General features: G+C 38.7%; 1 protein-coding gene across 1 annotated transcript; it reads right to left on the bottom strand.

Annotated features, from left to right (window-relative positions):
• Positions 1 to 1,874: 1,874 nt before the first annotated feature.
• Positions 1,875 to 26,086, bottom strand: LOC100367547 (cystathionine gamma-lyase-like). The gene is made up of 9 exons (XM_002740933.4): positions 25,824 to 26,086; positions 21,018 to 21,099; positions 20,209 to 20,414; positions 19,676 to 19,810; positions 18,959 to 19,094; positions 15,811 to 15,963; positions 5,748 to 5,922; positions 5,463 to 5,601; positions 1,875 to 2,294 (listed from the first exon to the last, which is right to left on the bottom strand). Exons 1-9 carry the CDS (start codon positions 26,079 to 26,081, stop codon positions 2,277 to 2,279), a joined length of 1,302 nt encoding a protein of 433 aa, XP_002740979.2. The 5' UTR covers positions 26,082 to 26,086; the 3' UTR covers positions 1,875 to 2,276.
• Positions 26,087 to 27,793: the final 1,707 nt, after the last annotated feature.

The raw sequence follows: 27,793 nt of genomic DNA, 5'->3' as shown, positions 1-27,793 counted from the left end.
ATTCATTATACATAATGTCATAGATAGATATATTGGTTTGACGATCCTTTTCAAAATGGCCAAATGGTGGCCTTTTTTGTGCTAAACAATCATCAAATATCAAGCATTTCTGGCATTTCTGGATGGATTTCGTTCAAACTAGGTACATATATTAGACATACAGGTCTGATGCACATTTATTTTTCAGATCTGATTCAAAATGGCTGTCTAGACTCGTATCTCAGACTTGTTTTGACTGATAATATTTTCAAATTTTAAATATTCATTATACATCATGTCATAAAAATAGCAGAATGGTGGTCATTATTGTGCTAAAAAATCATCAAATATCAAGCATTTATGGGTGGATTTCGTTCAAACTTGGTACATACATTAGACATTACGGGTTCCTGATGCTAGTCATTTTTTTTTTCAGATTGGATTCAAAATGGCTGACTGGTGGCCATTTTGTTTTAATGATTGGGCTTCTAGAGCCATATCTCTTAAATGCTTGGACTTATATTTAAATTTTATATATTCGTTATACATCATGTTATATATACATGTATTCAAAATGGATGATTTTGAATGCTGTTCCAGAGCAATATCTCTCAATATGAACAAGTACTTGTTTGACGATCAGATACAAATGTCAATCATTTTAATGTTAAAAAATCATATTCCTGACATGGTTATATTCCAGCTATATTACTATAAACAAAACTATATATCTTAAATTTGATAACTAACGGGGACTGTGCCATGCATGGCTTGTTTAATTTCATTTGGTGATGCTGGGTTTTGAGGACATTGTAAAGTACCATGCATGAAAACAATACAGTGAGAATATTGACAAATGCCATCTGAGTGCATGCAACATTTTTCAATCAAACTGCAAGTTATGTGAAACCAAGAATGAAGCTTGCACGTAATAATTCCATATTTGGAGTTGGCATTTCTCAAGTGCTAAGTAGATACCCGTGCAAAAACTTAAAATTACAGCACAAGGCAAGGAGATGTAAATAAGTCTTCCTTGCAGGATTTTGCAGGGGAAAAAGCCACCATCAGGACGACCTAATTCTGACATGACATCTGAGGCCATTGATAGTTTCTATGTAATATTTTGGTGCATTGTACTGTAAATGCTGAATGCCAAGTTTACATGAATAAGATTGGAACCAGATGTTGCTGGCCATGAATAAATATGAAAAATGTTCTTTCAATATGGGCATTTTTGGTGATATAAACTGCAAAAGTCTCAACTTTTTATATTTTTAAAAATTTCCAAACATTGAAGTGTATTTAGAACTGTAGACCAGAAAATACGGTTTCACTTTTAGCTCAATTGCAGACAGTCAAGTAAAGCCTATCATACAAGCAAATATCAGTTGTATTTTTTGATATCTGATTGCTTTGATATTATACATTATAGGTACCTCAGGTGGATCCATTTCGTGATGACATCTTCAATTTTGATGAATATTTTTGTTATACAAAATGTACGCCAGCTGACTGTGGGTGGGACTACTTTAGGCTAGGTAATGATCAGGGGCAGGTCATTGGATTTGTTCAAAGCCCTTAAAATAGTGGTGTTTATTTCTTTTTTCTAAGTTCTGAAGTAGGTAAAATAACATTCTCTATTCAGCGACAGATCCAGAAAGTAACATGCCACAGTGGTTGTGCAGCGAGTCATCAAATTTCATGTACGGAACCTGCAACAAGACTTGGGACTATTTTATGTGAGGTGACAAGAGCAGTGAATAGGTTAAAAGTGCCATTGTTGTCGTGTATTCAAGTCAGCTAACATTTTATACAAACGACACTTTAAAGAATGTTGTACTGCTGCAAACTTTCTCAGTCAACATGCATAAAAAAGGAAAACACACAAACAGAACTACTGTATTAATTTTATTCACCTCTGACATCAATTACATACTTCCCAAATATGATCAAATTTAGACAAATTCGAGGAAAATGATTTATATCATTAACATATACATAGTATACAATCATCATTCATTGGTTTCTATGGAAACTCTGAAATGTAGGTGATAACTAATTATCTTGCATGGAATTTAGTTGGGCTCTGGTGCTTCATCGAAAATTATTTTGTTGAATTCAGCTCAAGTTTCATCTTGTATACTATTAGCTACATTTTAAATTACACAAATACAACGTGGCTAAAATGGCTAAAAACTTTGTGGGCACTTTTGGAAGATTTCTGAATTGGGGTTACCAGTTTATGTAAATTTAATGCAGTCAAAGAGGTTTCCAGTCATTCACTGATTTGTCAACAGTTATTTGGAGTCTGGAACCTGTGAAAAAAAAGGATAGTGCATAACAATTGTGTCACATCACATGTGTGTACTTAAACATTCATTTGCTGGTACTTTAAATATTGACATTTGTGGATCACCAAAACTCTGCTGTGATGATAAAGAACGGTTTGAACATGAATTTGAACTATGAGTGGTCTGTGCTTTGCATATTCTGGTGATGAATCTATGCAACATTATCTATCGACATGTAATAAAAGCAGGAACATTTGCCCTCTAAATGCAGGACAAATCAATAGGAAATTCCCAGCAGTGACTTATACAGGGATATGCATTAATCCACCCTCCACATTTATTACAGAACATGAAATTATATGAAAACTATGGTTCTATTTGATTAATAGGTGGCCTTTTTATTAATAAATCTTTTTGATTGTATTAACCTCAAATTCTGATTCTCTGTGGCAAACATTGTTATGAATAAGGGGGGGACATTTTAGTACAAGTTAGAGGGGCCCACATTGTGGAACAGGTTAGAGAACCCATATTGTGGAACAGGCTAGAGGGGCCCACATTGTGGAACAGGTTAGAGGGGCCCACATTGTGGAACAGGTTAGAGGGGCCCACATTGTGGAACAGGTTAGAGGGGCCCACATTGTGGACAGGTTAGAGGGGCCCACATTGTGGAACAGGTTAGAGGGGCCCACATTGTGGAACAGGTTAGAGGGGGCCCACATTGTGGAACAGGTTAGAGGGGCCCATATTGTGGAACAGGTTAGAGGGGCCCATATTGTGGAACAGGTTAGAGGGGCCCACATTGTGGAACAGATTAGAGGGGCCCACATTGTGGAACAGGTTAGAGGGGCCCACATTGTGGAACAGGTTAGAGGGGCCCACATTGTGGGACAGGTTAGAGGGGCCCATATTGTGGAACAGGTTAGAGGGGCCCACATTGTGGAACAGGTTAGAGGGGCCCACATTGTGGAACAGGTTAGAGGGGGCCCACATTGTGGAACAGGTTAGAGGGGGCCAACATTGTGGAACAGGTTAGAGGGGGCCAACATTGTGGAACAGGTTAGAGGGGGCCAACATTGTGGAACAGGTTAGAGAGGCCCACATTGTGGAACAGGTTAGAGGGGCCCACATTGTGGAACAGGTTAGAGGGGGCCCACATTGTGGAACAGGTTAGAGGGGGCCCACATTGTGGAACAGGTTAGAGGGGCCCATATTGTGGAACAGGTTAGAGGGGGCCCACATTGTGGAACAGGTTAGAGGGGCCCACATTGTGGAACAGGTTAGAGGGGCCCATATTGTGTGTCACGAGGTGTTTGAATCATATCAGAAACTGTATTATTAAAAGGACACGGTTGTTATTATGTAATTTTGTATTTATTAATTTATTGTAATAGTATAAATTGATAACAGCCCAGAGGTAGGTTTTGTAGCCCAGTAGGTAGCCGCATTGTCACTACACGTACAGAAAGTACCTATTATGTGACCTCGAGGTCGCACTTGGACACTGCTGGACGAGTATCCGTGTGATGAATGAACAGGTGTCGCGGACCAATTAGCGATTGACACAATTAGCCATGTGATGGCAGGGTATTTAAAGACTGAGACAGCGTGGTGCTCGGTTGTTGCTGCTGGAGATCTTGACCAACATCTACGCTTTGTACGACCCTAGAAGCGGCGAGCAGTACCACCACATACTACCATAGTCGAACCCGGCGTTGAACACCAGTCTGAAGTCTAACTGGGAAGGAAGCCTTGGCGCTGTGAACGAGAAGGGAAAGTTCAAGTCACTAATTACCGTCGCTGGCTTCTTATAATTCACCGGGCGACGCTGCCGACTGACACTGTTCGACGCACGTCGGGAAACGTCAGGTACCGAACATTCCTACGCACACACTAGTTAGTCTTGGGCTTTAAGTTATTATATTACCTTGTTAATTACTAGAATTGTTATTTTCCTGGCCAGCTTATTTATGTAACATTTTAATAGTGCATGGCACTGATAAACGTGACTAGTAGGGTACGCCATTCCTCCCCTAGTCGTAGGGTAGTTACCAACTTTGCAGTGGTGTCTACAGTGCGAAATTCCGTAACCCCCACCTCTTACCAATAACATAGTTGCGTTGGTGCGTGGTGAGGGCCGCGTGTAGTGCTGAACCTCTGCAAGGGCGGGCGATACCGACGGAGAGAACTGTAGCAAGTATATGTTTTGTGTACCTAATAAACAATGGTTTCACGTAATTCATGTGTAGTGTCGTATGTGTAAGACTGGCCGGTGTGCATTATTGCTGCTTATGTGCATATAGTCATATTGAACTCTACTGGAGCCCATCAGTCTAAATTATACTTGTGTTACACAAATTGTGTAATTTTATATTGGTTAAGAACCCGCACACGAGGTAGTAAACGTATTGCATACTATTTGGTATTTTGGCTAATATTTGACCCAGTGACCTCGTGACATTGTGGAACAGGTTAGAGAGGCCCACATTGTGGAACAGGTTAGAGAGGCCCACATTGTGGAACAGGTTAGAGGGGGCCCACATTGTGGAACAGGTTAGAGAGGCCCACATTGTGGAACAGGTTAGAGGGGCCCACATTGTGGAACAGGTTAGAGGGGGCCCACATTGTGGAACAGGTTAGAGAGGCCCACATTGTGGAACAGGTTAGAGGGGCCCACATTGTGGAATAGGTTAGAGGTGCCCACATTGTGGAATAGGTTAGAGGGGCCCACATTGTGGAACAGGTTAGAGGGGCCCACATTGTGGAATAGGTTAGAGGGACCCAACATTGTAGAACAGGTTAGAGGGGCCCACATTGTGGAACAGGTTAGAGGGGCCCACATTGTGGAACAGGTTAGAGGGGCCCACATTGTGGAATAGGTTAGAGGGGCCCACATTGTGGAACAGGTTAGAGGGGGCCCACATTGTGGAACAGGTTAGAGGGGGCCCACATTGTGGAACAGGTTAGAGGGGTCCACATTGTGGAACAGGTTAGAGGGGTCCACATTGTGGAACAGGTTAGAGGGGCCCACATTGTGGAACAGGTTAGAGGGGCCCACATTGTGGAACAGGTTAGAGGGGCCCACATTGTGGAACAGGTTAGAGGGTTCCACTACTCATTTGGTGATAAAGAAGATGAAATATTAATTAAACCTCTCAGAAACTACCTAGACAAAGCATTATTCCAACTTACAGCAGCATTCAAGGCTTGTTCTATATCAGCAATGATGTCTTCAGTGTCTTCTATGCCAACAGATAAACGAATCAGATTATCAGTAATACCCAAAACTTTACGTGCTTCTTCGGGTACCGAGGAGTGGGTCATGATTGCACTACACAAAAACAAAGAAATAAAATCTAGATTTTGGTGATTGTTTTTTTTTCTCTTTGTATGCTGTTTGAAAAAAAAAGTACAATAGCTGTACCCCGGTATAACGTGAAAACATTCCAGCAGAACACAAAGTAAAACAATACATACGGGTGTTCACACAGACTTTCAAATCCACCAAGGCTTTCTGCTAATGTGAATACTTTAACAGATTTCAGGAATGTGGTGGCTTCCTCTACTCCACCTTTTATACGGAATGATATCATACCACTGTAGCCTTTCATTTGTCGTAGACCTAATTCATACTGGGGATGTGATTCTAAGCCTAAAAACAAAAACAAAAACATCACAGTTAAGTACTCAGATAATTTGGTTTGGTATATACACACACACAAACTACTTTTGTTGTAGATTTGTTGCTCTGACAAGGGGAAACTTTATTCGTAAATTTATCTGACAGTCAAATTGCAAGAACTTCAAGTTCTCTATAGGTGACTGTACTTTCACTTGTCATGTTTAGAGTAATACTGACAATGGATGTCTTGTCAAAACAAATTATGACGTTAATGGCAAGTAAATTCATGACCTGTCAAAATAGACCAATGACATAAAAAAAACTATTTTCACTGATTTTTGACAAATGTAAAATATACGACAAAAGGTATATTCCCTGAATTTTATTTTCACTGAATCATTCCTTCAATGAAAACATTGAACATTAATATTTTATAGTAGATGATGTTTAGCTACACATTGCAATGGTACAGTGTGGTTGGTGTCTTGGTGCATAGAATCACAGTGTGGTTGGTGTCTTGGTGCATAGAATCACAGTGTGGTTGGTGTCTTGGTGCATAGAATCACAGTGTGGTTGGTGTCTTGGTGCATAGAATCACAGTGTGGTTGGTGTCTTGGTGCATAGAATCACAGTGTGGTAGGTGTCTTGGTGCATAGAATCACAGTGTGGTTGGTGTCTTGGTGCATAGAATCACAGTGTGGTTGGTGTCTTGGTGCATAGAATCACAGTGTGGTTGGTGTCTTGGTGCATAGAATCACAGTGTGGTTGGTGTCTTGGTGCATAGAATCACAGTGTGGTTGGTGTCTTGGTGCATAGAATCACAGTGTGGTTGGTGTCTTGGTGCATAGAATCACAGTGTGGTTGGTGTCTTGGTGCATAGAATCACAGTGTGGTTGGTGTCTTGGTGCATAGAATCACAGTGTGGTTGGTGTCTTGGTGCATAGAATCAGTGTGGTTGGTGTCTTGGTGCATAGAATCAGTGTGGTTGGTGTCTTGGTGCATAGAATCACAGTGTGGTGTCTTCGTGCAATGGTACACAGTGTGGTGTGGTGTGGTGTCTTGGTGCATAGAATCACAGTGTGGTTGGTGTCTTGGTGCATAGAATCACAGTGTGGTAGGTGTCTTGGTGCATAGAATCACAGTGTGGTAGGTGTCTTGGTGCATAGAATCACAGTGTGGTTGGTGTCTTGGTGCATAGAATTACAGTGTGGTTGGTGTCTTGGTGCATAGAATCACAGTGTGGTGTCTTGGTGCATAGAATCACAGTGTGGTTGGTGTCTTGGTGCATAGAATCACAGTGTGGTAGGTGTCTTGGTGCATAGAATCACAGTGTGGTTGGTGTCTTGGTGCATAGAATCACAGTGTGGTTGGTGTCTTGGTGCATAGAATCACAGTGTGGTTGGTGTCTTGGTGCATAGAATCACAGTGTGGTTGGTGTCTTGGTGCATAGAATCACAGTGTGGTTGGTGTCTTGGTGCATAGAATCACAGTGTGGTTGGTGTCTTGGTGCATAGAATCACAGTGTGGTTGGTGTCTTGGTGCATAGAATCACAGTGTGGTTGGTGTCTTGGTGCATAGAATCACAGTGTGGTTGGTGTCTTGGTGCATAGAATCACAGTGTGGTTGGTGTCTTGGTGCATAGAATCACAGTGTGGTTGGTGTCTTGGTGCATAGAATCACAGTGTGGTTGGTGTCTTGGTGCATAGAATCACAGTGTGGTGTCTTCGTGCAATGGTACACAGTGTGGTGTGGTGTCTTGGTGCATAGAATCACAGTGTGGTTGGTGTCTTGGTGCATAGAATCACAGTGTGGTAGGTGTCTTGGTGCATAGAATCACAGTGTGGGTGGGTGTCTTGGTGCATAGAATCACAGTGTGGTAGGTGTCTTGGTGCATAGAATCACAGTGTGGTTGGTGTCTTGGTGCATAGAATCAGTGTGGTTGGTGTCTTGGTGCATAGAATCACAGTGTGGTTGGTGTCTTGGTGCATAGAATCACAATGTGGTAGGTGTCTTGGTGCATAGAATCACAGTGTGGTTGGTGTCTTGGTGCATAGAATCACAGTGTGGTAGGTGTCTTGGTGCATAGAATCACAGTGTGGTTGGTGTCTTGGTGCATAGAATCACAGTGTGGTTGGTGTCTTGGTGCATAGAATCACAGTGTGGTGTCTTCGTGCAATGGTACACAGTGTGGTGTGGTGTGGTGTCTTGGTGCATAGAATCACAGTGTGGTTGGTGTCTTGGTGCATAGAAGCACAGTGTGGTAGGTGTCTTGGTGCATAGAATCACAGTGTGGTTGGTGTCTTGGTGCATAGAATCACAGTGTGGTTGGTGTCTTGGTGCATAGAATCACAGTGTGGTGTCTTCGTGCAATGGTACACAGTGTGGTGTGGTGTGGTGTGGTGTCTTCGTGCATAGAATCACAGTGTGGTTGGTGTCTTGGTGCATAGAATCACAGTGTGGTTGGTGTCTTGGTGCATAGAATCACAGTGTGGTTGGTGTCTTGGTGCATAGAATCACAGTGTGGTTGGTGTCTTGGTGCATAGAATCACAGTGTGGTGTCTTGGTGCATAGAATCAGTGTGGTTGGTGTCTTGGTGCATAGAATCACAGAGTGGTTGGTGTCTTGGTGCATAGAATCACAGTGTGGTTGGTGTCTTGGTGCATAGAATCACAGTGTGGTTGGTGTCTTGGTGCATAGAATCACAGTGTGGTGTCTTGGTGCATAGAATCACAGTGTGGTGTCTTGGTGCATAGAATCACAGTGTGGTGTCTTGGTGCATAGAATCACAGTGTGGTGTCTTGGTGCATAAAATCACAGTGTGGTGTCTTGGTGCATAGAGTCACAGTGTGGTGTCTTGGTGCATAGAGTCACAGTGTGGTGTCTTGGTGCATAGAGTCACAGTGTGGTGTCTTGGTGCATAGAGTCACAGTGTGGTGTCTTGGTGCATAGAATCAGTGTGGTTGGTGTCTTGGTGCATAGAATCACAGTGTGGTTGGTGTCTTGGTGCATAGAATCACAGTGTGGTGTCTTGGTGCATAGAATCACACAGTGTAATGTCTTGGCGCATAGAATCACAGTGTGGTGTCTTGGTGCATAGAGTCACAGTGTGGTGTCTTGGTGCAATGGTACACAGTGTGGTGTCTTGATGCATAGAATCACAGTGTGGTGTCTTGATGCATAGAATCACAGTGTGGTGTCTTGATGCATAGAATCAGTGTGGTGTCTTGTTACTTAGAGTCACAGTGTGGTTGGTGTCTTGGTGCATAGAATCACAGTGTGGTTGGTGTCTTGGTGCATAGAATCACAGTGTGGTTGGTGTCTTGGTGCATAGAATCACAGTGTGGTGTCTTGGTGCATAGAATCAGTGTGGTTGGTGTCTTGGTGCATAGAATCACAGTGTGGTTGGTGTCTTGGTGCATAGAATCACAGTGTGGTGTCTTGGTGCATAGAATCACACAGTGTAATGTCTTGGCGCATAGAATCACAGTGTGGTGTCTTGGTGCATAGAGTCACAGTGTGGTATCTTGGTGCATAGAGTCACAGTGTGGTGTCTTGGTGCATAGAGTCACAGTGTGGTGTCTTGGTGCATAGAGTCACAGTGTGGTGTCTTGGTGCAATGGTACACAGTGTGGTGTCTTGATGCATAGAATCACAGTGTGGTGTCTTGATGCATAGAATCAGTGTGGTGTCTTGTTACTTAGAGTCACAGTGTGGTGTCTTGGTGCATAGAATCACAGTGTGGTGTCTTGGTGCATAGAATCACAGTGTGGTGTCTTGGTGCATAGAATCACAGTGTGGTGTCTTGGTGCATAGAATCACAGTGTGGTGTCTTGGTGCATAGAATCACACAGTGTGATGTCTTGGCGCATAGAATCACAGTGTGGTGTCTTGGTGCATAGAGTCACAGTGTGGTATCTTGGTGCATAGAGTCACAGTGTGGTGTCTTGGTGCATAGAGTCACAGTGTGGTGTCTTGGTGCATAGAGTCACAGTGTGGTGTCTTGGTGCATAGAGTCACAGTGTGGTGTCTTGGTGCATAGAGTCACAGTGTGGTGTCTTGGTGCAATGGTACACAGTGTGGTGTCTTGATGCATAGAATCACAGTGTGGTGTCTTGATGCATAGAATCAGTGTGGTGTCTTGTTACTTAGAGTCACAGTGTGGTGTCTTGGTGCATAGAATCACAGTGTGGTGTCTTGGTGCATAGAATCACAGTGTGGTGTCTTGGTGCATAGAATCACAGTGTGGTGTCTTGGTGCATAGAGTCACATTGTGGTGTCTTAAGGTAGAGATGCAGTTTATTTGGCTTGCTTTTTAATTGAGTAATTAGACAATGAAGATGGTATTATATATCCAGCATGTTATATATTTTCTGAAAGCTTATTATACAAACTTTGTAAAACTTGTCTTTATTTTAAATATCCAGAATGCGTTTTTGATTTTGGGTCAAAAATATGCTTTTTTGGACAAAAGTGGTTTAAAAAAAATTAGCTCAAAAACTTCAAGTCAGTTTGTGGGTAAAATTACATCACTGGATACCTTGGTATACTACTAATTCAAATGCGTCCACTCATCTCTCTAACGGCTTTCAAAGTCGCACAGCATGACCTCAAAGTTCACTCTTTTCTATTTTTGCATAATTTATATATCCATGTTAATTGCGGACTTGTTATTTTTGTTCCACTCGCAGTAATAAACTGTCCCAACGCATTTTGAAGGGGGAACACCTTGTCAATAATGTGTGAAAATTTTGAGGCAAATGGCCAAAGCATCTATCAGCTATTTTAATTTAAAACCCAAGAATTCACCAAAAATAGAAGACGAGAAAAAGGCTAATTTGCATATTTGCGCGTTAAACCGGGAATTACTGCTTTGTCATACTTTGTCATACTTTCTAGACTATTGAAATTGAAAGTTAACGTATAGACATAGACATTTTATGTAAAATTGTTGGACCAGAACAACTGCTCTTGAATATATAAATCAGAAACACGTCATTCATACCAGTGTTTTGATGGGGTCGGTAAAAACACGTGTCAATGCCCAGTAAACATGACGTCATCTCATGAATAATTAAACAGGGGGCGGTCCGAGGAAGGTGACTTTTTATCACGATCAAAACATCATGGCTTCTCTTCGATGTATTTTCAATAAAAAATCTACGAGTATTTCAGAGCCTATGGTTTACCGTGAAGAGTACAAAGTGGGATATTAAATTAATTATCCTTGATGATTTTTATGTAGTATTTAGAACCAACTCCAGGAAGCGAACGCACAATAATGAATAATCGCGTAATCCTCGAATCAAAACGCGAGGCACAGAAGTTTTGTTCAGCGTTTCCAATCCCATTTTCCCACTGCAACATATTTGTTAAAAGAAATATTTGAATTCTGTTCGTTTTTTAAGGAGGCAATTTTTTTATTTTTTCCGATTTTGGTAACGCCTTATTCAGTGATTTTCTAAGACAGTCGCAGACAATCAGCGCACGGATGTACGTACTAGTACAAAACATGCTGTTGTACTACCGGCGACGGTCGCTGCAAGGAGAGAGCTCCAGCTCCTAACGTAAAAGTTTTAAAATTTCGACCGGTTTTAAATAATTTGTTTTGGAAATCTGACAAGACATGAGTGCAAAATTAAGGTGCATTTTCGAGCGGTCGAATTTTTCTGAATAGAAATCAGCAAATGAAAAAATAGGAGTGCTAAACAGTGTGCTCGTTAGTTTAAAAAAAATGGAATGTCCGTCAAATTGACGTAAACTTCCCCATTTTTCACGGAAAAAGCAAAGGTCGTGGTTGAGTTGCAGGCTAAAGAACTCAAAAATCAAAACAAAATCATCAATCAGTAAGTATTATGACAAGGAAAACAAAACATCAGACGCGGAGAAGCGGTCAGCGCGTCAAAAGAGTTGTTAATGTATCAAGTTACCTCTCTCTGTGATTTATTTTTCATTGAAATTATTTGGTTGTTTTCAATTACTTTTAGCGTACCTCTGCAATTTATTTTAGCATTGTCAGTTGTTTGTTTCATTGAATTAAACGGAGTTCATCCGGTTGCAAACAAAGCTGTCTCGCACCACCTAGCACCTAGCATTGGACAAAAGATACACAAAAGTTTGTATCTCCCCGACCCAGTGCAATATATCCGGTTAGAATCAAAGCTCATGTGTCCCTTATTTGAGGGACCAGATTCTGCCGTAAATTCGGGATGGGATTTAGAAGAAAAAAATAGGACTTTTAAGGTGTATTTTGGCGTCATTTTCGGACATTTCAATCATTCCTGATGCCTAATATAGAGTCTAAGTTTTACCGTAGTCATTGACGCCTATTCAAGAGTATGATGTTTATTGTGACTAGCGTGAATGGGTAAGCTTCGTTTCGACAATGAGCTGTTATCACTGTGAACAATGTTAAATTATTCTTCACATGCTCAGTTTATTTTTTGAGAACAATTATTTAAAAATATAATCTCTCAGTCAATCAGAAACTCGGATTCACGCCTTCAGGGAAAGTCACATTTAGACGCTCACATCGATTTTGTTTTTCGTTCGGCGGGCTGATGCCTTCAGTGTAGCTTTTGCCTCTTCCGACATAGAAATCATCTGAATCTTCTTTCTACCTCTCTTTCTTTTCACACCACGCATAATGTAATGATAAAAATTAGGAAAAAACGCTGAGGAAATATAATGTTTGGTTTGCTAGCGAGCGATAACTGATTCGAGAATAATTGCACATGCGCGTGAATTGAATGAACTATGACCCGTACAATCTCGATATGCATATTGTCAATCAAAGGTCCTGTTATTTGCTTACTCATGCAAATTAGGCAATTGGACATAAACATTGCCACGTGTGAGTGTTTTTTATTTTTAACCAGAAAATAAACAGCAATTTTAATGGTGTTCCAATAAGAATTCATTGGTCAAATTTTCACAGAATGTTCTTTAGATAAAAATCTATATAAAAAACGAAAAAAACTATTTTTGATTGAAATTCACAAATAAACTGCATCTCTACCTTAATTGGTGCATAGAGTCACAGTGTGGTGTCTTGGTGCATAGAGTCACAGAGTGGTATCTTGGTGCATAGAGTCACAGTGTGGTGTCTTGGTGCATAGAATCACAGTGTGGTGTCTTGGTGCTTAGAGTCACAGTGTGGTGTCTTGGTGCATAGAGTCACAGTGTGGTGTCTTGGTGCATAGAGTCACAGTGTGGTGTCTTGGTGCATATAGTCACAGAGTGGTATCTTGGTGCATAGAGTCACAGAGTGGTGTCTTGGTGCATAGAATCACAGTGTGGTGTCTTGGTGCATAGAGTCACATTGTGGTGTCTTAATTGGTGCATAGAGTCACAGTGTGGTGTCTTGGTGCATAGAGTCACAGAGTGGTATCTTGGTGCATAGAATCACAGTGTGGTGTCTTGGTGCATAGAGTCACATTGTGGTGTCTTAATTGGTGCATAGAGTCACAGTGTGGTGTCTTGGTGCATAGAGTCACAGAGTGGTATCTTGGTGCATAGAATCACAGTGTGGTATCTTGGTGCATAGAATCACAGTGTGGTATCTTGGTGCATAGAGTCACAGTGTGGTGTCTTGGTGCATAGAGTCACAGAGTGGTATCTTGGTGCATAGAGCCACAGTGTGGTGTCTTGGTGCATAGAGCCACAGTGTGGTGTCTTGGTGCATAGAGTCACAGAGTGGTGTCTTGGTGCATAGAATCACAGTGTGGTGTCTTAATTGGTGCATAGAGTCACAGTGTGGTGTCTTGGTGCATAGAGTCACAGAGTGGTATCTTGGTGCATAGAGTCACAGAGTGGTGTCTTGGTGCATAGAGTCACAGTGTGGTGTCTTGGTGCATAGAGTCACAGTGTGGTGTCTTGGTGCATATATATATAGTCACACAGTGTGGTGTCTTGATGCATAGAGTCACACATTGTGGTGTCTTGTTGCTTAGAGTCACAGTGTGGTGTCTTGGTGCATAGAGTCACAGAGTGGTGTCTTGGTGCATAGAGTCACAGAGTGGTGTCTTGGTGCATAGAGTCACAGTGTGGTGTCTTGGTGCATAGAGTTACAGTGTGGTGTCTTGGTGCATATATATAGAGTCACACAGTGTGGTGTCTTGATGCATAGAGTCACACATTGTGGTGTCTTGTTGCTTAGAGTCACAGTGTGGTGTCTTGGTGCATAGAATCACAGTGTGGTGTCTTGGTGCATAGAGTCACATTGTGGTGTCTTGGTGCATAGTCACAGAGTGGTATCTTGGTGCATAGAATCACAGTGTGGTGTCTTGGTGCATAGAGTCACATTGTGGTGTCTTAATTGGTGCATAGAGTCACAGTGTGGTGTCTTGGTGCATAGAGTCACAGTGTGGTGTCTTGGTGCATATATATAGAGTCACACAGTGTGGTGTCTTGATGCATAGAGTCACACATTGTGGTGTCTTGTTGCTTAGAGTCACAGTGTGGTGTCTTGGTGCATAGAATCACAGTGTGGTGTCTTGGTGCATAGAGTCACATTGTGGTGTCTTGGTGCATAGTCACAGAGTGGTATCTTGGTGCATAGAATCACAGTGTGGTGTCTTGGTGCATAGAGTCACATTGTGGTGTCTTAATTGGTGCATAGAGTCACAGTGTGGTGTCTTGGTGCATAGAGTCACAGAGTGGTATCTTGGTGCATAGAGTCACAGAGTGGTATCTTGGTGCATAGAGTCACAGAGTGGTATCTTGGTGCATAGAGTCACAGAGTGGTATCTTGGTGCATAGAGTCACAGAGTGGTGTCTTGGTGCATAGAATCAGTGTGGTGTCTTGGTGCATAGAGTCACAGTGTGGTGTCTAGGTGCATAGAGTCACAGTGTGGTGTCTTGGTGCATAGAGTCACAGAGTGGTATCTTGGTGCATAGAGTCACAGTGTGGTGTCTTGGTGCATAGAGTCACAGTGTGGTGTCTTGGTGCATATATAGAGTCACACAGTGTGGTGTCTTGATGCATAGAGTCACACATTGTGGTGTCTTGTTGCTTAGAGTCACAGTGTGGTGTCTTGGTGCATAGAATCACAGTGTGGTGTCTTGGTGCATAGAGTCACATTGTGGTGTCTTGGTGCATAGTCACAGAGTGGTATCTTGGTGCATAGAATCACAGTGTGGTGTCTTGGTGCATAGAGTCACATTGTGGTGTCTTAATTGGTGCATAGAGTCACAGAGTGGTATCTTGGTGCATAGAGTCACAGAGTGGTATCTTGGTGCATAGAGGCACAGAGTGGTATCTTGGTGCATAGAGGCACAGAGTGGTATCTTGGTGCATAGAGTCACAGAGTGGTATCTTGGTGCATAGAGTCACAGAGTGGTATCTTGGTGCATAGAGTCACAGAGTGGTATCTTGGTGCATAGAGTCACAGAGTGGTATCTTGGTGCATAGAGTCACAGAGTGGTATCTTGGTGCATAGAGTCACAGAGTGGTGTCTTGGTGCATAGAATCAGTGTGGTGTCTTGGTGCATAGAGTCACAGTGTGGTGTCTTGGTGCATAGAGTCACAGTTTGGTGTCTTGGTGCATAGAGTCACAGTGTGGTGTCTTGGTGCATAGAGTCACAGTGTGGTGTCTTAATTGGTGCATAGAGTCACAGTGTGGTGTCTTGGTGCATAGAGTCACAGAGTGGTATCTTGGTGCATAGAGTCACAGAGTGGTATCTTGGTGCATAGAGTCACAGTGTGGTGTCTTGCTGCATAGAGTCACAGAGTGGTATCTTGGTGCATAGAATCACAGTGTGGTGTCTTGGTGCATAGAGTCACAGTGTGGTGTCTTGGTGCATAGAGTCACAGAGTGGTGTCTCGGTGCATAGAGTCACAGTGTGGTGTCTTGGTGCATATTTTGCGACACACTCGCAATAACTGCAACGATCAAAGTTAGTAAATAATTTGAAATATACCTGGAAAGATTGTCTCTAGTACTTTAGGGCTCTTTTCCAAGTATCTTGCAACAGCAAAAGCATTACGCTGGTGCTCTCGCATTCTCACGTGCAGTGTCTTTAGTCCACGGTTAGCAAGATAACAATCAAACGGAGATGGTACACCACCAAGAGCTAAACACAGATACAAAGCAAAGAATTAAAACATTTATCTACACTCAATGTGACGTGTAATTGAACACTGCATAGAAATTAGAGAAGGCCTACTGTGTAAAAGGCATACCTGTCGGATAAATATAAGCATCATTGAATAAGTTGTCATAATCTGTAAATCAAAGAAAGCTTAGAAAGAACTCCCGTGTGCTGGGAGTATTAGAGACACAGTAAAAATTAATTCAAAATTACTTGTACTTGAAATATTGATGGAAAAGCTGAAAACTAATTATGCAAATCAGAAAATTAAAAGGAACAGAGTGTAAAACTAATACGGTCTGCGAAATGTAACAGACCATCTATGTACCAAGTTTCATTGAAATGTGATCAGAACCAAACAATTATGAATTATTATGCTAATTGGGGAATTTATATGAACAGATTATAACCTAAAACTGATCATATTTGTACATTGTCCTAGAGCATCTATTTACAAAGTTTCATTGAAATGTGATGCTTAGTACTCGAGATATCAGTATGAAAGTTGAAAATTCATTATGCAAATTAGGTAATTAATATGCATAAATATATACCAACAACAAATTGGCTCTGCATAGTTTAGATTCATTTAAAGGTGATGATTAGTGAAAAAGCTGAAAATTAAATAATTATGCAAATAAGTTAATTATTATGCACAATTATTTACCCCAAAACTAATCAGATCTCTGCCTAGTCATTATTAGTACTTGAGATATATGTGAAAATCCGAAAATTAACTAATTACTAATTAACTAATTAGGTTATTAATATGCACAAATATTTATCCCAAAACAATCGATCTCTGCATAGTGCTTGAGTATCTATGTACCATGTTTCATTGAAATGTAATGCTTACTACTTGAAATGTCAAAAGCTGAAAATACCAAGTTTCATTGAAATGTGATGATTAGTAGTTTAGATATCATTATGCAAATTAGGTAATTAATATGCACAGATTTTCACCCAAAACTAATCAAAACCTGGCATCAGTTCAGAGCATCTATGAACCAAGTTTCATCAAAATCCAATGAGTGGTTCTTTAGATATCAGTATCATGCAAATTAGGTAATTAATATGCATGGATTTCTACCAGAGCATCTATGCACCAAGTTTCATCAAAAACCCATGTATGGTTCTTGAGATATCAGTGGAACAGACTGACACACACACACACACATACACATACACAAATACAGACAGGGTAACTACAAAGACTCCCATTGTGTGCTTCGCACACAGCAGTCAAAAATGCATTTGGCATCAAAAAAATGGCATCAAAGTAATATTTTGATATTGCCCACTATGATGACTTGAGTGTATTGTACTAAACATTTGCACAGAATAAAAGGCGCAACACATTTCATAGAGAGGACGCATAATGTCTGCAACTTGCAATGAAGTCCCATCACCAGTACCGTAAAATTCCTTTTTGAGGCTGCGGCTTTAATAAAAAAATTCATTTTTTCAATGGACGAATTCAGATGCGTGAAGTCTTGGTGCGGCTTTAATTAGAGCATTCACTTCGGTAACAGTGGGAATTTTTTTCAGAAAACAAAGGCCAGAAGGGATAATGATATGCTAATGAGATGCACGACACTCGATTGCAACTTTGTTGCGATTTTAAGGCACTTTCGGATTTTTACACACAGACAAACTTGTACACAAACGAAATTTCACACTGTATAACATACTGCACAATAAATAATATCTACAAATAGATTTGTATGCATTTGCAGATTACGGTACTGTATACTACAATCTCTTGAATAGACTAATTCGTTAGCACCGGTCACTCTTTTAGTAATCGTGCAGACAGCCGTCTGACACAGTCGATTGCGGCATGTTTGACTTCCGGCAGAGTGACTGTACATTCCATGTTTAATCCAGACATCGGGGAAATTAAAATAAAAAAAGTCAATTAAAAAAAAAAATGATAACGAAAAAAATACTCAGTATATTATTTAATGTAATATATATTTATTTTCTTATTTTTGATAACGAAAAGTATATTCTAAAAGAAGTCAAAACAAAAAAACGAATGCATTCTTAGTAGCAAATGATCACGGTAACGGTCATGCTGCGTTTCACACAAGTGAATAACTTACTTGTTTTCGAAGTGCTACAATTTCTGATTATTAATCAGTAGTGATTACAATAATGTACAAAAAATAAATTCGTTGAATTGTTGTGAAAATTCAACTTAGTTTCACCGCAAGCGAATGATTTTGGTCACATATAAATGCTCGATCCGATACGATATCCGCCATGTTAGTTCAAACATCTTTAGTGACTTGAAACTGTTATGTTGACCTGATAGGTCAAGTCGCTAATTAACCAATCGAAACGCTGGATTGTGCCAACGTGATTAAATTACCATAGCTCATTTAAATATGTTAATGTAGTTCAGCGACCTCATGGTAAACGAAACACGGAAGAGATTTACCGTTGTTGTAGTGCGATCGTTTGGCTTTGATTTTGATGGGAAAACGGCATGATTTTTTTTTAAATCAAGAAATTAGTTGTTTTCGAAAGATAAGCTGAGCATTGAAGAAGAATTTAACACTTTTGAAGATAATAACAGCTCATTGTCGAAACGCAGTTTACCCAGTCACGTTACCCACAATAAACCTGTACTCTGGAATAAGCGTCAATGACTACGGAAAACCTAAATTAGACTCTAATTTAAGCTTCAGGAATCATTGAAATGTTCGAAAAATTATGCCTCAATTTATATTTAAATGGTATATCTTTTTCTGAAATATGTGGTGGCTGTTTGGTTTGTGAAAGTTTGGGGTGCGGCTTATATTGCAGACTTTTCCCTGGGATCAAAACTTGTCAATTTCAACATGAAACAATGTCTCAAGTTAGGGGTGCGGCTTCTATTAAAGCTGCGGCCTCAAAAAGGAATTTTACGGTAACAACCAAATTTATTGTGACATCACTATGACATCACATCAAAATTCCTTTATAAACTCACCATTTTGTAAAAAGCGTAGTCTTTTATGTAGATCTTCATCACTAGTAACAACCAATCCCATTATGACATCACTATGTCCATTGATGTACTTAGATACTGAATGCAATACTACATCAGCACCAAGTTCTAATGGCCTCTGTAAAAACATAACAGAAATCTGTCAAGAGCATTCAGATCAAATGGTTTTATATTAACATGCCAACAGCTATGACAGTTACAACAGCAGGACGGCTAAAACAACAGAACAGCGGTTACAACGACAGGACAGCGGTTACAACATGTCAGTAGTTACGACTAATTTTGATGGTTATGAATGATTCTGACAAATTCAATTACAAGATGCTTTAGCGAAGTAAGTTTACTATAGTAGCTGCTTGAGAGCATAATGAACCATGACCTGTCAAAATGACCTATGACCTGTCAAAATGACCTACGACCTGTCAAAATGACCTACGACCTGTCAAAATGACCTATGACCTGTCAAAATGACTTACGACATCTCAAAATGACCTACGACCTCTCAAAATGATCTGTTGTGTGCTTTCAAAGAAGAAGGAAGACATTTTATGACAGAGAAAGAGGCCTTTTTGAATTACAGATTTTGTTATATATAAATTTTAATATTGAATTTTTTGAATATTGCCATGCTTGAGCAGCTTCAAACCAGGCCAGATCATGTCATCTGGCTACATTCAGAAAATAAACAACTGTCCTTACCTGGAAATACGGAGAAGCGAACGTGTTGTCAACAACTATAAATACACCTTTGTGATTTTCATGGATGACATCACTGATGGCTTTTATGTCAGCCAACTTCATCAACGGATTGGTCGGTGTTTCAATCCATACCATCTAAGAAATAGATTAATAGAGATCAATTGAAATAAAAAGTGACTGTCATTTCCATCCAATTAGCTCAATTACTGTAAATCGATTAATTTATACTGCTAGAAATTTTCGTGAGTTGAAGATTTTATGGATTGCTGCTTCAAAATGTTGTGATATATGGTATACATTATGTGTGCTCACATATTCAAAAAGGGGTTGATACCGTCTAAGATATAATAATTGATGATGCAATTTCACTAATTTTGGCAGCATTTTCTTTCTGACATTTTCAAATTTGATTAGTTTGTTGCTTTACTATGGTAAAACATAGACGCTTATTTTAGTGTCTATGGGTAAACTAAGTCGTTTACGGTTTGTTTCTCGAACCAAAAATTACTCTTCCTGCAACATCCTATTCTTACCTTAGTGTTCGGTTTGACAGCCTGCTTGACGTTATCGATTACTGTACAGTCCACAAAACTGGTTTCGATGTTCATTTTCTTGGCACATTGCTGGAAGTATCTGTTAGTGCCTCCATAAACGTCATCAATACACAATATATGGTCACCAGCACTAAGTAAGTGGGTTAAAGACGTGGTGGCCGCTAAGCCTGATGAGAACGACATGCCTAAATTGGAGAAACAGGAACATTAGCAATGAGTTATCAGCTGAATGCAGCTCTTTTGAAGTAATAGTAGGGGTGGAAGAGATTTAACATCTAAAGCAGCTGTCTCACAAGTGCACAACATTGGTGAAAAAAGATAAAAGTGAGAAACATGGAAACAAATTTAATTTCAAAAACAATGCTTTGATAACTTGGAGACCGGTAACCCTTACAGTAGACATTTTGAAAGTTTTGTGTTCGTTGTAAAAATGCTAGTTCTCAGCCTGTGAGTGGTCTTCAAACCTAGGTACAAGTTTAATATAGGACCTACCACTCTTCAATGTGCCAAAAAAAAAATGTAAAACAGGTTAATATGTAAATAACCTAATTAACATGCACAGACAGGACATGGCTATTTTATGTAAGGTGACAAAAATTGGCAAAAAAGGTTAATATGCAAATTACCTAATTAATATGCACAGACAGGACATGGCTATTTTATGGAAAGTGACAAAAGTTGGCGAAAAGGGTTAATATGCAAATTACCTAATTAATATGCACAGACAGAACATAACTATTTTATGGAAGATAACAAAAGTTGACATTGGTGGTAGGGGGTTGACTCACAGTGTTTTCCCCCTTCCAGTGCTGCCACACACGTTTCAAAGCAGCTCCTAGTCGGGTTTCCACTTCGTCCATATTCAAATCCCTGGAAAGGAAACAATTCAAATAATGTAGCGCAAATATTCACTGGGTTCAATTTATTTAGGCAAATTCAATGTTAAAAAATTCACTGATTTGGGCGAAACAATAACTCCATGATTAACTTTGCACATACAATATTTTCTCAATTAGTAGCACATGCCATTTTCTATGACAGGAGATATTCCCATGGTCAAAATAAGTAATATTTTAATGATTTTGTTTTGAAATCTAGCAAATATACCTTTTTTTCTATGTTTTACATTCAACTCATCAAAGATCAGTGAAAATTAGCTTTCTACAAAACACACAAAAAGCTATTTCAGCAAAAATTTATTGCAGCTAAAATAGAGTATTTTATAGTTATTGTAGTTGTAATACATGTATATATTTCAGGTGGGTACAGAGTTAATTTGGTGATTAACCGGTTGATATACAAGTATTATTACGATAGACATAGCAAACAGCATCTCCCAATACAAGCAAGTTGTTTTTTGTCCAATCATGTCTTACCACAAAAACGTGTGTTATTATTTCTGCCTAGGTCATTGTCACTGTGCCATTTCTAGTGCACAAAATTTAACAAGAAACAGTGAAAATCTAGCATCTTATCTGAGGTCCCTCCAAAACTTTGCTTCTGACAAAGTGAATTAATCTCAGCCAGTGGTGTTTCATACAAATCTCTGAATGTTTTCAATTTATAATATATTTAGTATCCAAACGCTTGATAGGTATCTGGTGCTGTGTCTAACATAGTGCAAACAATTTCTAATTAGATGGTAATTCACATAAACGGGCAGTAAATATGAAACCAAAAAAAGAGATGCATTTTTTAACTGAGGAAGTGGCATTGAAAATATACAGCAATGCTATGCCCATAGTGTCAACAGTATTTTTTAATCATTTCATCAATAATTTAACAATTTTTCTCTTAACAATTTTGAAAGAAACTGCTAAATCTTTGGCCCGACTATACAAATATTTATTTTGGCCATCAAATTTTAGAGGGTCTCTCGGTAGTCACACCCCTGTAGTGACAAATGTAAATATTTGAAAGACAAACACTATTGATGATTTTGCAAGCAATCATAACACAGCACTGCAGGTGTTTTTCTAGCCCGGGTTACAGGGGCGCAGCGCCCTGATACTCTTGGCTGGCGCCCTCTTACTGAATTGACGATTGAACTTTCAAGTCATAAATATATTTCTTGAGCCGCACACTTCTGTGCTGCAATACAACATGAAATCTTTCTCAAAAACTTCCCAGCAACACCAGCTGACAATGTATCTGGACACCAAATACACTAAAATGACTCCAAAATTATTTCAATGGCAATAGATACACCGATAAAACGGCGCAAAAAACCTTCCAATATTGCGTTTCCAGGTTGATCACCTGTGTGTTTTGTTTTGCTTTTCTAGAAATAACCCTGACACTGTATGCTAAAACCCTTCTGACACTGGTTATTTGAAAGTCAGACGAAACCACTTAATTGCTCTGTGTAAATTTCTCACACTATAACATATCAAGAATTAGTAATTTCTTACGGAGTTAGAAACAAATTCAAATGTTACTGAATATATTTACATTGCATTGAAGTAAATATCTCCAATTGAAAACCATTATTGTTCATGAAACTCACTATTAAATATATTTTTTTTAAATTCATATAAATAACAATATACGATTTTTTTTTGTCTCCTACACGAATCATCAAGCAAAATTTGTGACAAGTAGAAATATCTACTCCATAGAAACAATGCACAAACTAAGATAAAATGGAAATACTGCCTTTTTTTTTTTTTTTTTTCGAAAAATAATCCAGTGACGTTTTTGATATTTTCTGTCCTCAAATGGTATTAATTCTTAATACAGAAAAAATTATATGTACATGTACTCCTCAATTTGTCTCAAACCTTCTTAAATTGTACGCATTGTAACTAGTTGTCTACGGCCATGCTTTTTTTTGTCCATTTCATACAGTAACAAATCATGTGACATTTGGGTCACATATTGCAGGTACAAGGATCATATGAATGCAAATATCCATATATCATCTCAGAGAGTTGCTGATCCAGACAGATGTCAAGCCACCCATTGTCCCCAAAAGGTATTACCATAATCCCATTAACTGAACAACAATTAAATTGGTCAATGGCTGAATAAACAGAAGAAAAGATTGAGTTTGAATCATTATCAAAAAATAAGAGACATTATTATATACATACAAATGTACACCATGTTATACATGTTTTAGCATAGTATGACAGCATACTGGGGAATATGCTTTTCACAAATAACGTATTCCTATATTCTGACTGATATCAGAACTATATGAATATGGTTGGAAATATTTTTGGATTGTAAACGAATACAAGTTCCCAATATTTTGAATAAAATAAAAATTTTCCCTTATTTTTCAATAAAGCCATATGTGGGAATGTGATTATTTTGTGCGCTTATAGACAAAATATTTAGTATCTGTGAACTGTCGACATTATGACCATTTCCACCAGCAAAATGATTGCCTGAACCTGAGTACATACAAGTTATATAAGAATAAGCGACATCCATAGCGATAATACATTTAAATAAATCAACCAATTCCAAAAAAAGTATCCTGACTACAGTGGTACACTGATTCCACAAGTTTGCATACTTTCACCGAAAATAAGTGACATCAGCGAAAATTTGTCACCACCACAACACTGTATGCCGGTACATCTGATGTACTACAAGTAACCACCATACAAACTAATGGCTCAAAATCCAGTGACAGGTCAGAGTCATTTTTAGAGAGAAATGGATCAGATTTCCGAAAATATTTTCATTTCAAATATTTAACTTTTTCCTAAATTTTGTACCGGGTATCTCAGTTTAACAATGATTAATTAATTCACAAAAAGGTTGACAAGTGACGGTGCGGTGATGCACTCAGTATATTGAATGTTCATTTTGTGACATTCTCCTAAATTTACCTTCAAACTATTGATATATATAATTATTTTGACCTGCTACCGGCTATTTCACTAGTAATAGTACCAGCTATATTCATCCAGGATTATCAGTGTACGAGAAATACAAGCGATAATCATATGAAAATATTAGGTTATATGTGCATCCAGCACCTGTCTGGTTTACAGAATATGGGGCAAAAATGATGAAATATTAGAATATATCATATAGGTCAGTTGCAGTGGTGTACAGAAAGTACAAGAATACAGGTACTGGTAATAAGGGTTACAACAGGTGCCAGAGAATGGTACTCCATGCGGGGTTTTTTTGCAAAATTGGAATACTCTTACAAATATTGAAAGCAATATTTGTTTTGCCTAGTTTTTTTTATAATCCAAATCACTTTAGACCCTTCTCTATTCATGCATAGGAAAAGCATACTCATGAATGATCTTTAGCGTTATGTGAGAACACGCATAAAAATGCCTATTGTTTGTTTGGATCGTGCTCAAAAACAGTTATTCTTACATACTCCTGAATAGTACGGTGTTATGTGAGAACACACGCAAGAATGTCCACTCTTACGCATACACGCGAATATGGTTGATTTTCGGTCCAGATATTCAGAATTTTGTTTGATCAGATGGTTCCACAGCCACCTTGGATAGAAGTTAAACTGGAAGTGGCTATTTTGAATTATTTTTTTCAGCATTTTTTTGTTGCACTATTGATACATGATTACATTTTTTACATTGTTTTTTTCCCTGAAAAAATGTTAAACATACTTAAAATATTATTCAGAACCACAGAACACTGACGTAAAAAGTTGTCTATCTTTGGCATCAATGTATATTACCGGTAGCACATTAAATTTGAGAATTTTTGGGGATTGCCAAAATGTTCATGAATCTTTTATCAAATGGAACAGCAGCTTAGTAAAAAGCACAGTATGAAATGAATGTAACACAAATTCAAACTGACACACGATAATCCAAAGCAAAACTTTTGGGGGGGCCCCCCCAAGTGATTTGTTGAACAGAGGTCCCAATCTAGACAAATGAAAACTGTTTTATTCATAAATATTTAGAAATATAAACACAGGTTTGTGCTCTGCACTGTATCTCTTCAAATGTGTTAATTATTAATGTTCTGGTATCTAAATGTGTCATCTACGATACCCAATCAACCAATAAAACAACTGTACTTTGGCACACCTTTCACACACCTATCATCCTCACATGACAATTTGTTTTTATCTGAGCATGACCAGCATTTTAAATTTCATGTTTTCTTTCGTTAATTCATGGACTCCGTGCAAAGGGCACTTACGTTTAGATTTTTCCACACCACGATGACTTGCAATTTGGGATATATAATAGCATAATATTTTTTACGTTACCATTTTTTTTTTAAATATTGAGGATCACAAATAAAGGTCAAGGATATCAAATTAATTATTTGATTAATATTCTTATTTATTTAAATATTATTTTTTAATTAATTATTACTACTATTCGTTGTTTTATTCTATACCAGATCTGGGGCAGCCTGACGCTCAACACAGGTTCGATTTAAACTTCACAAGTCATGAATCCGATGCAACGACCACTATATTAATGGTGACAATATAACTAATTGTCAAGTTCGTACAACCATGGAGTACTACAATGTACCACATACGTCTCTGGTACAACGTATGCTATCGACAAAATGCGTAAGACCATGACACGTGTGATTTCGGTCGATGGTGTGATGACACAGCACAATATACTTACAGAGTGCACTCCAGGGGATTCTTGCTTGAAAGTAGTTGCCAGTGAAATTTTTGGCACTACGGCTAAAGACTTCCACTGTTCGGGTTCCTGGCCCACGTGTATCGCCTGGGTAGCGAAATGTGGGAACGTCGTTTGCTTTTCGGCCATGTTTGGTGTCAATGAAAGTGAAAATAGGCGGCTTAAAAAGGCTCCTCTAGACAAGTGAGAATTAAACTTCAATGCTGCGGCGACTTCGACGAGCAAAATAACAGCTACCATGGGCCACCTGCTTATTTTATACCGCTTTTGTTAATAAATCACCCAGTGTCTCCGTCTAAATAGGTCAAACTATACTCAGCACAACGCAATCGTTAGCCAAAATAGAATTAAGGGATATACCATGATAAGCTCAGGGAGGGGAGATGGTATTTTTTGTTTGTTTTAGTTGTAATATTTTCACTTGTGTCTTCTTCTTCTTTTCCTGCTATTCGCTTGTAGGTTTGTTTAACTGTATCTGTGTAGACTTTTTTTCGATTGTTAATCGAACGTTAATCCCTATAAGGATTTTTCGCTACCCCAGAACACAATCCCTGGGATTTTGCCCAGAAGCAGCTTGTGCTGACCACAAAATATAAATAAAACATATAGTGTACCGCCACTGACATGTTACATTCGATTCAAAAGATGTCTCGTGGCTCCATAGTTTTTCAACAATTTTAGGTTCTTGATATCTGGACGCAGTGTGTTATCGAAATTATTGTGTTCTTGAAATCTTTTTCTTGAAATCTTCAACAACTGTTATTTTAACGCTGCTCTAAATTGTTTGTAACCTCGGTTTACTAAGTGCAAAATTGACATTGTCAGGCGTTTCGTTAATTACCTAATAACAAAAATAAATACTTAATCAGATAGATAATTGTTTTTAATCTACCATATAATATATATGTGTGTATGCCGTATTTGCCAACCCGAGAGTTCTAAAAATTCAAACCCTGTTAACCTTTTAAATTGAATTCATCTTAGTGATACACTCGGAATTTCTTTTTTACTAAGATTATGAACTCTGTAAAATCTTTAAAAAAAAACATGTAAATTATTTGGTGATGAAAGCATTCCTAGCACTATGATAAAATCTGGTTTGACAGTTCTTTTAGAATCATTATCGATATATTACTATTAATAGTTGACATGGAAAGTGATTTATTATTTATATGAATAAATGTATTACCGAAAATACCATCCTCAAGTCTGAACAGAAAAGCTCTCAAACGTTTGTCGCCCATTCGACCACATTTTTGCATTTTGATGTTTCATAAATCAATTTAATAATATACACGCGTTCACTTGCTTTGTTGACTTTACGAACGCTTTAGACAGTAGGGACGGACGCAGAAAGTTCAGTTGGAAAGGGACATACCTTTAAAACGGCGTCATTGTCGCATTGCATTGCACTAAAATCACGACTTTCCATTATAAGAATTCAACACTCAAATACTCCTCTTTTAATTTCATCTTATATCTTGACATAACTCTAACTTATTCAGGTAACTTTGACACTATAAAACAATATCTTATATTAAAGCCAAGAGAGCTTTTGTTTAGTCTCTCAAAACATTTCAATACTTGGAATGGCCCACCAATTCTTCTGCTATTGCATCTGTTCGATATGATTGTTAAGGTCGTTTGTTAACATTAAACAATATTCTAGAATCTTTAAAATCTAGCAAAAGAGGTCAGGTTACTGTAATGTTCACAATTCTGAAATAAAAATATATAGTCACCGTAATAAGTTTTTTTATCAAAAATGTTTACAATTGGTTGCTATGGCAAAAACATTTCACCATACGTCGAAAGTATATTCGGTGACCTGTGCTATCAAATGATATGTAGTGTTATGAGTGCTAAATATTACTTTCACGAAAAATGAGAGAATTCTGTATATTAGTATAAGTTTTCCGTGGAATAATGTGTTTACATGGAAACCTATAGAA

The sequence above is a fragment of the Saccoglossus kowalevskii genome, chromosome 9 (assembly GCF_978046115.1).
Source record: "Saccoglossus kowalevskii chromosome 9, keSacKowa6.1, whole genome shotgun sequence".
Taxonomy (NCBI): Eukaryota; Metazoa; Hemichordata; class Enteropneusta; family Harrimaniidae; genus Saccoglossus; species Saccoglossus kowalevskii.
This window is presented reverse-complemented; position numbering and strand designations above follow the sequence as displayed.

Coding starts and splice junctions, on each gene's coding strand:
- LOC100367547 (XM_002740933.4), bottom strand. CDS start 26,081: ATGGTAGCTGTTATTTTGCTCGTCGAAGTCGCCGCAGCATTGAAGTTT. Junction 20,415..21,017: donor ACTGGAAGGGGGAAAACACT/GTGAGTCAACCC, acceptor TCTCCAATTTAG/GCATGTCGTTCTCATCAGGC. Junction 5,602..5,747: donor GAAAGTCTGTGTGAACACCC/GTATGTATTGTT, acceptor GTTTTTGTGTAG/TGCAATCATGACCCACTCCT.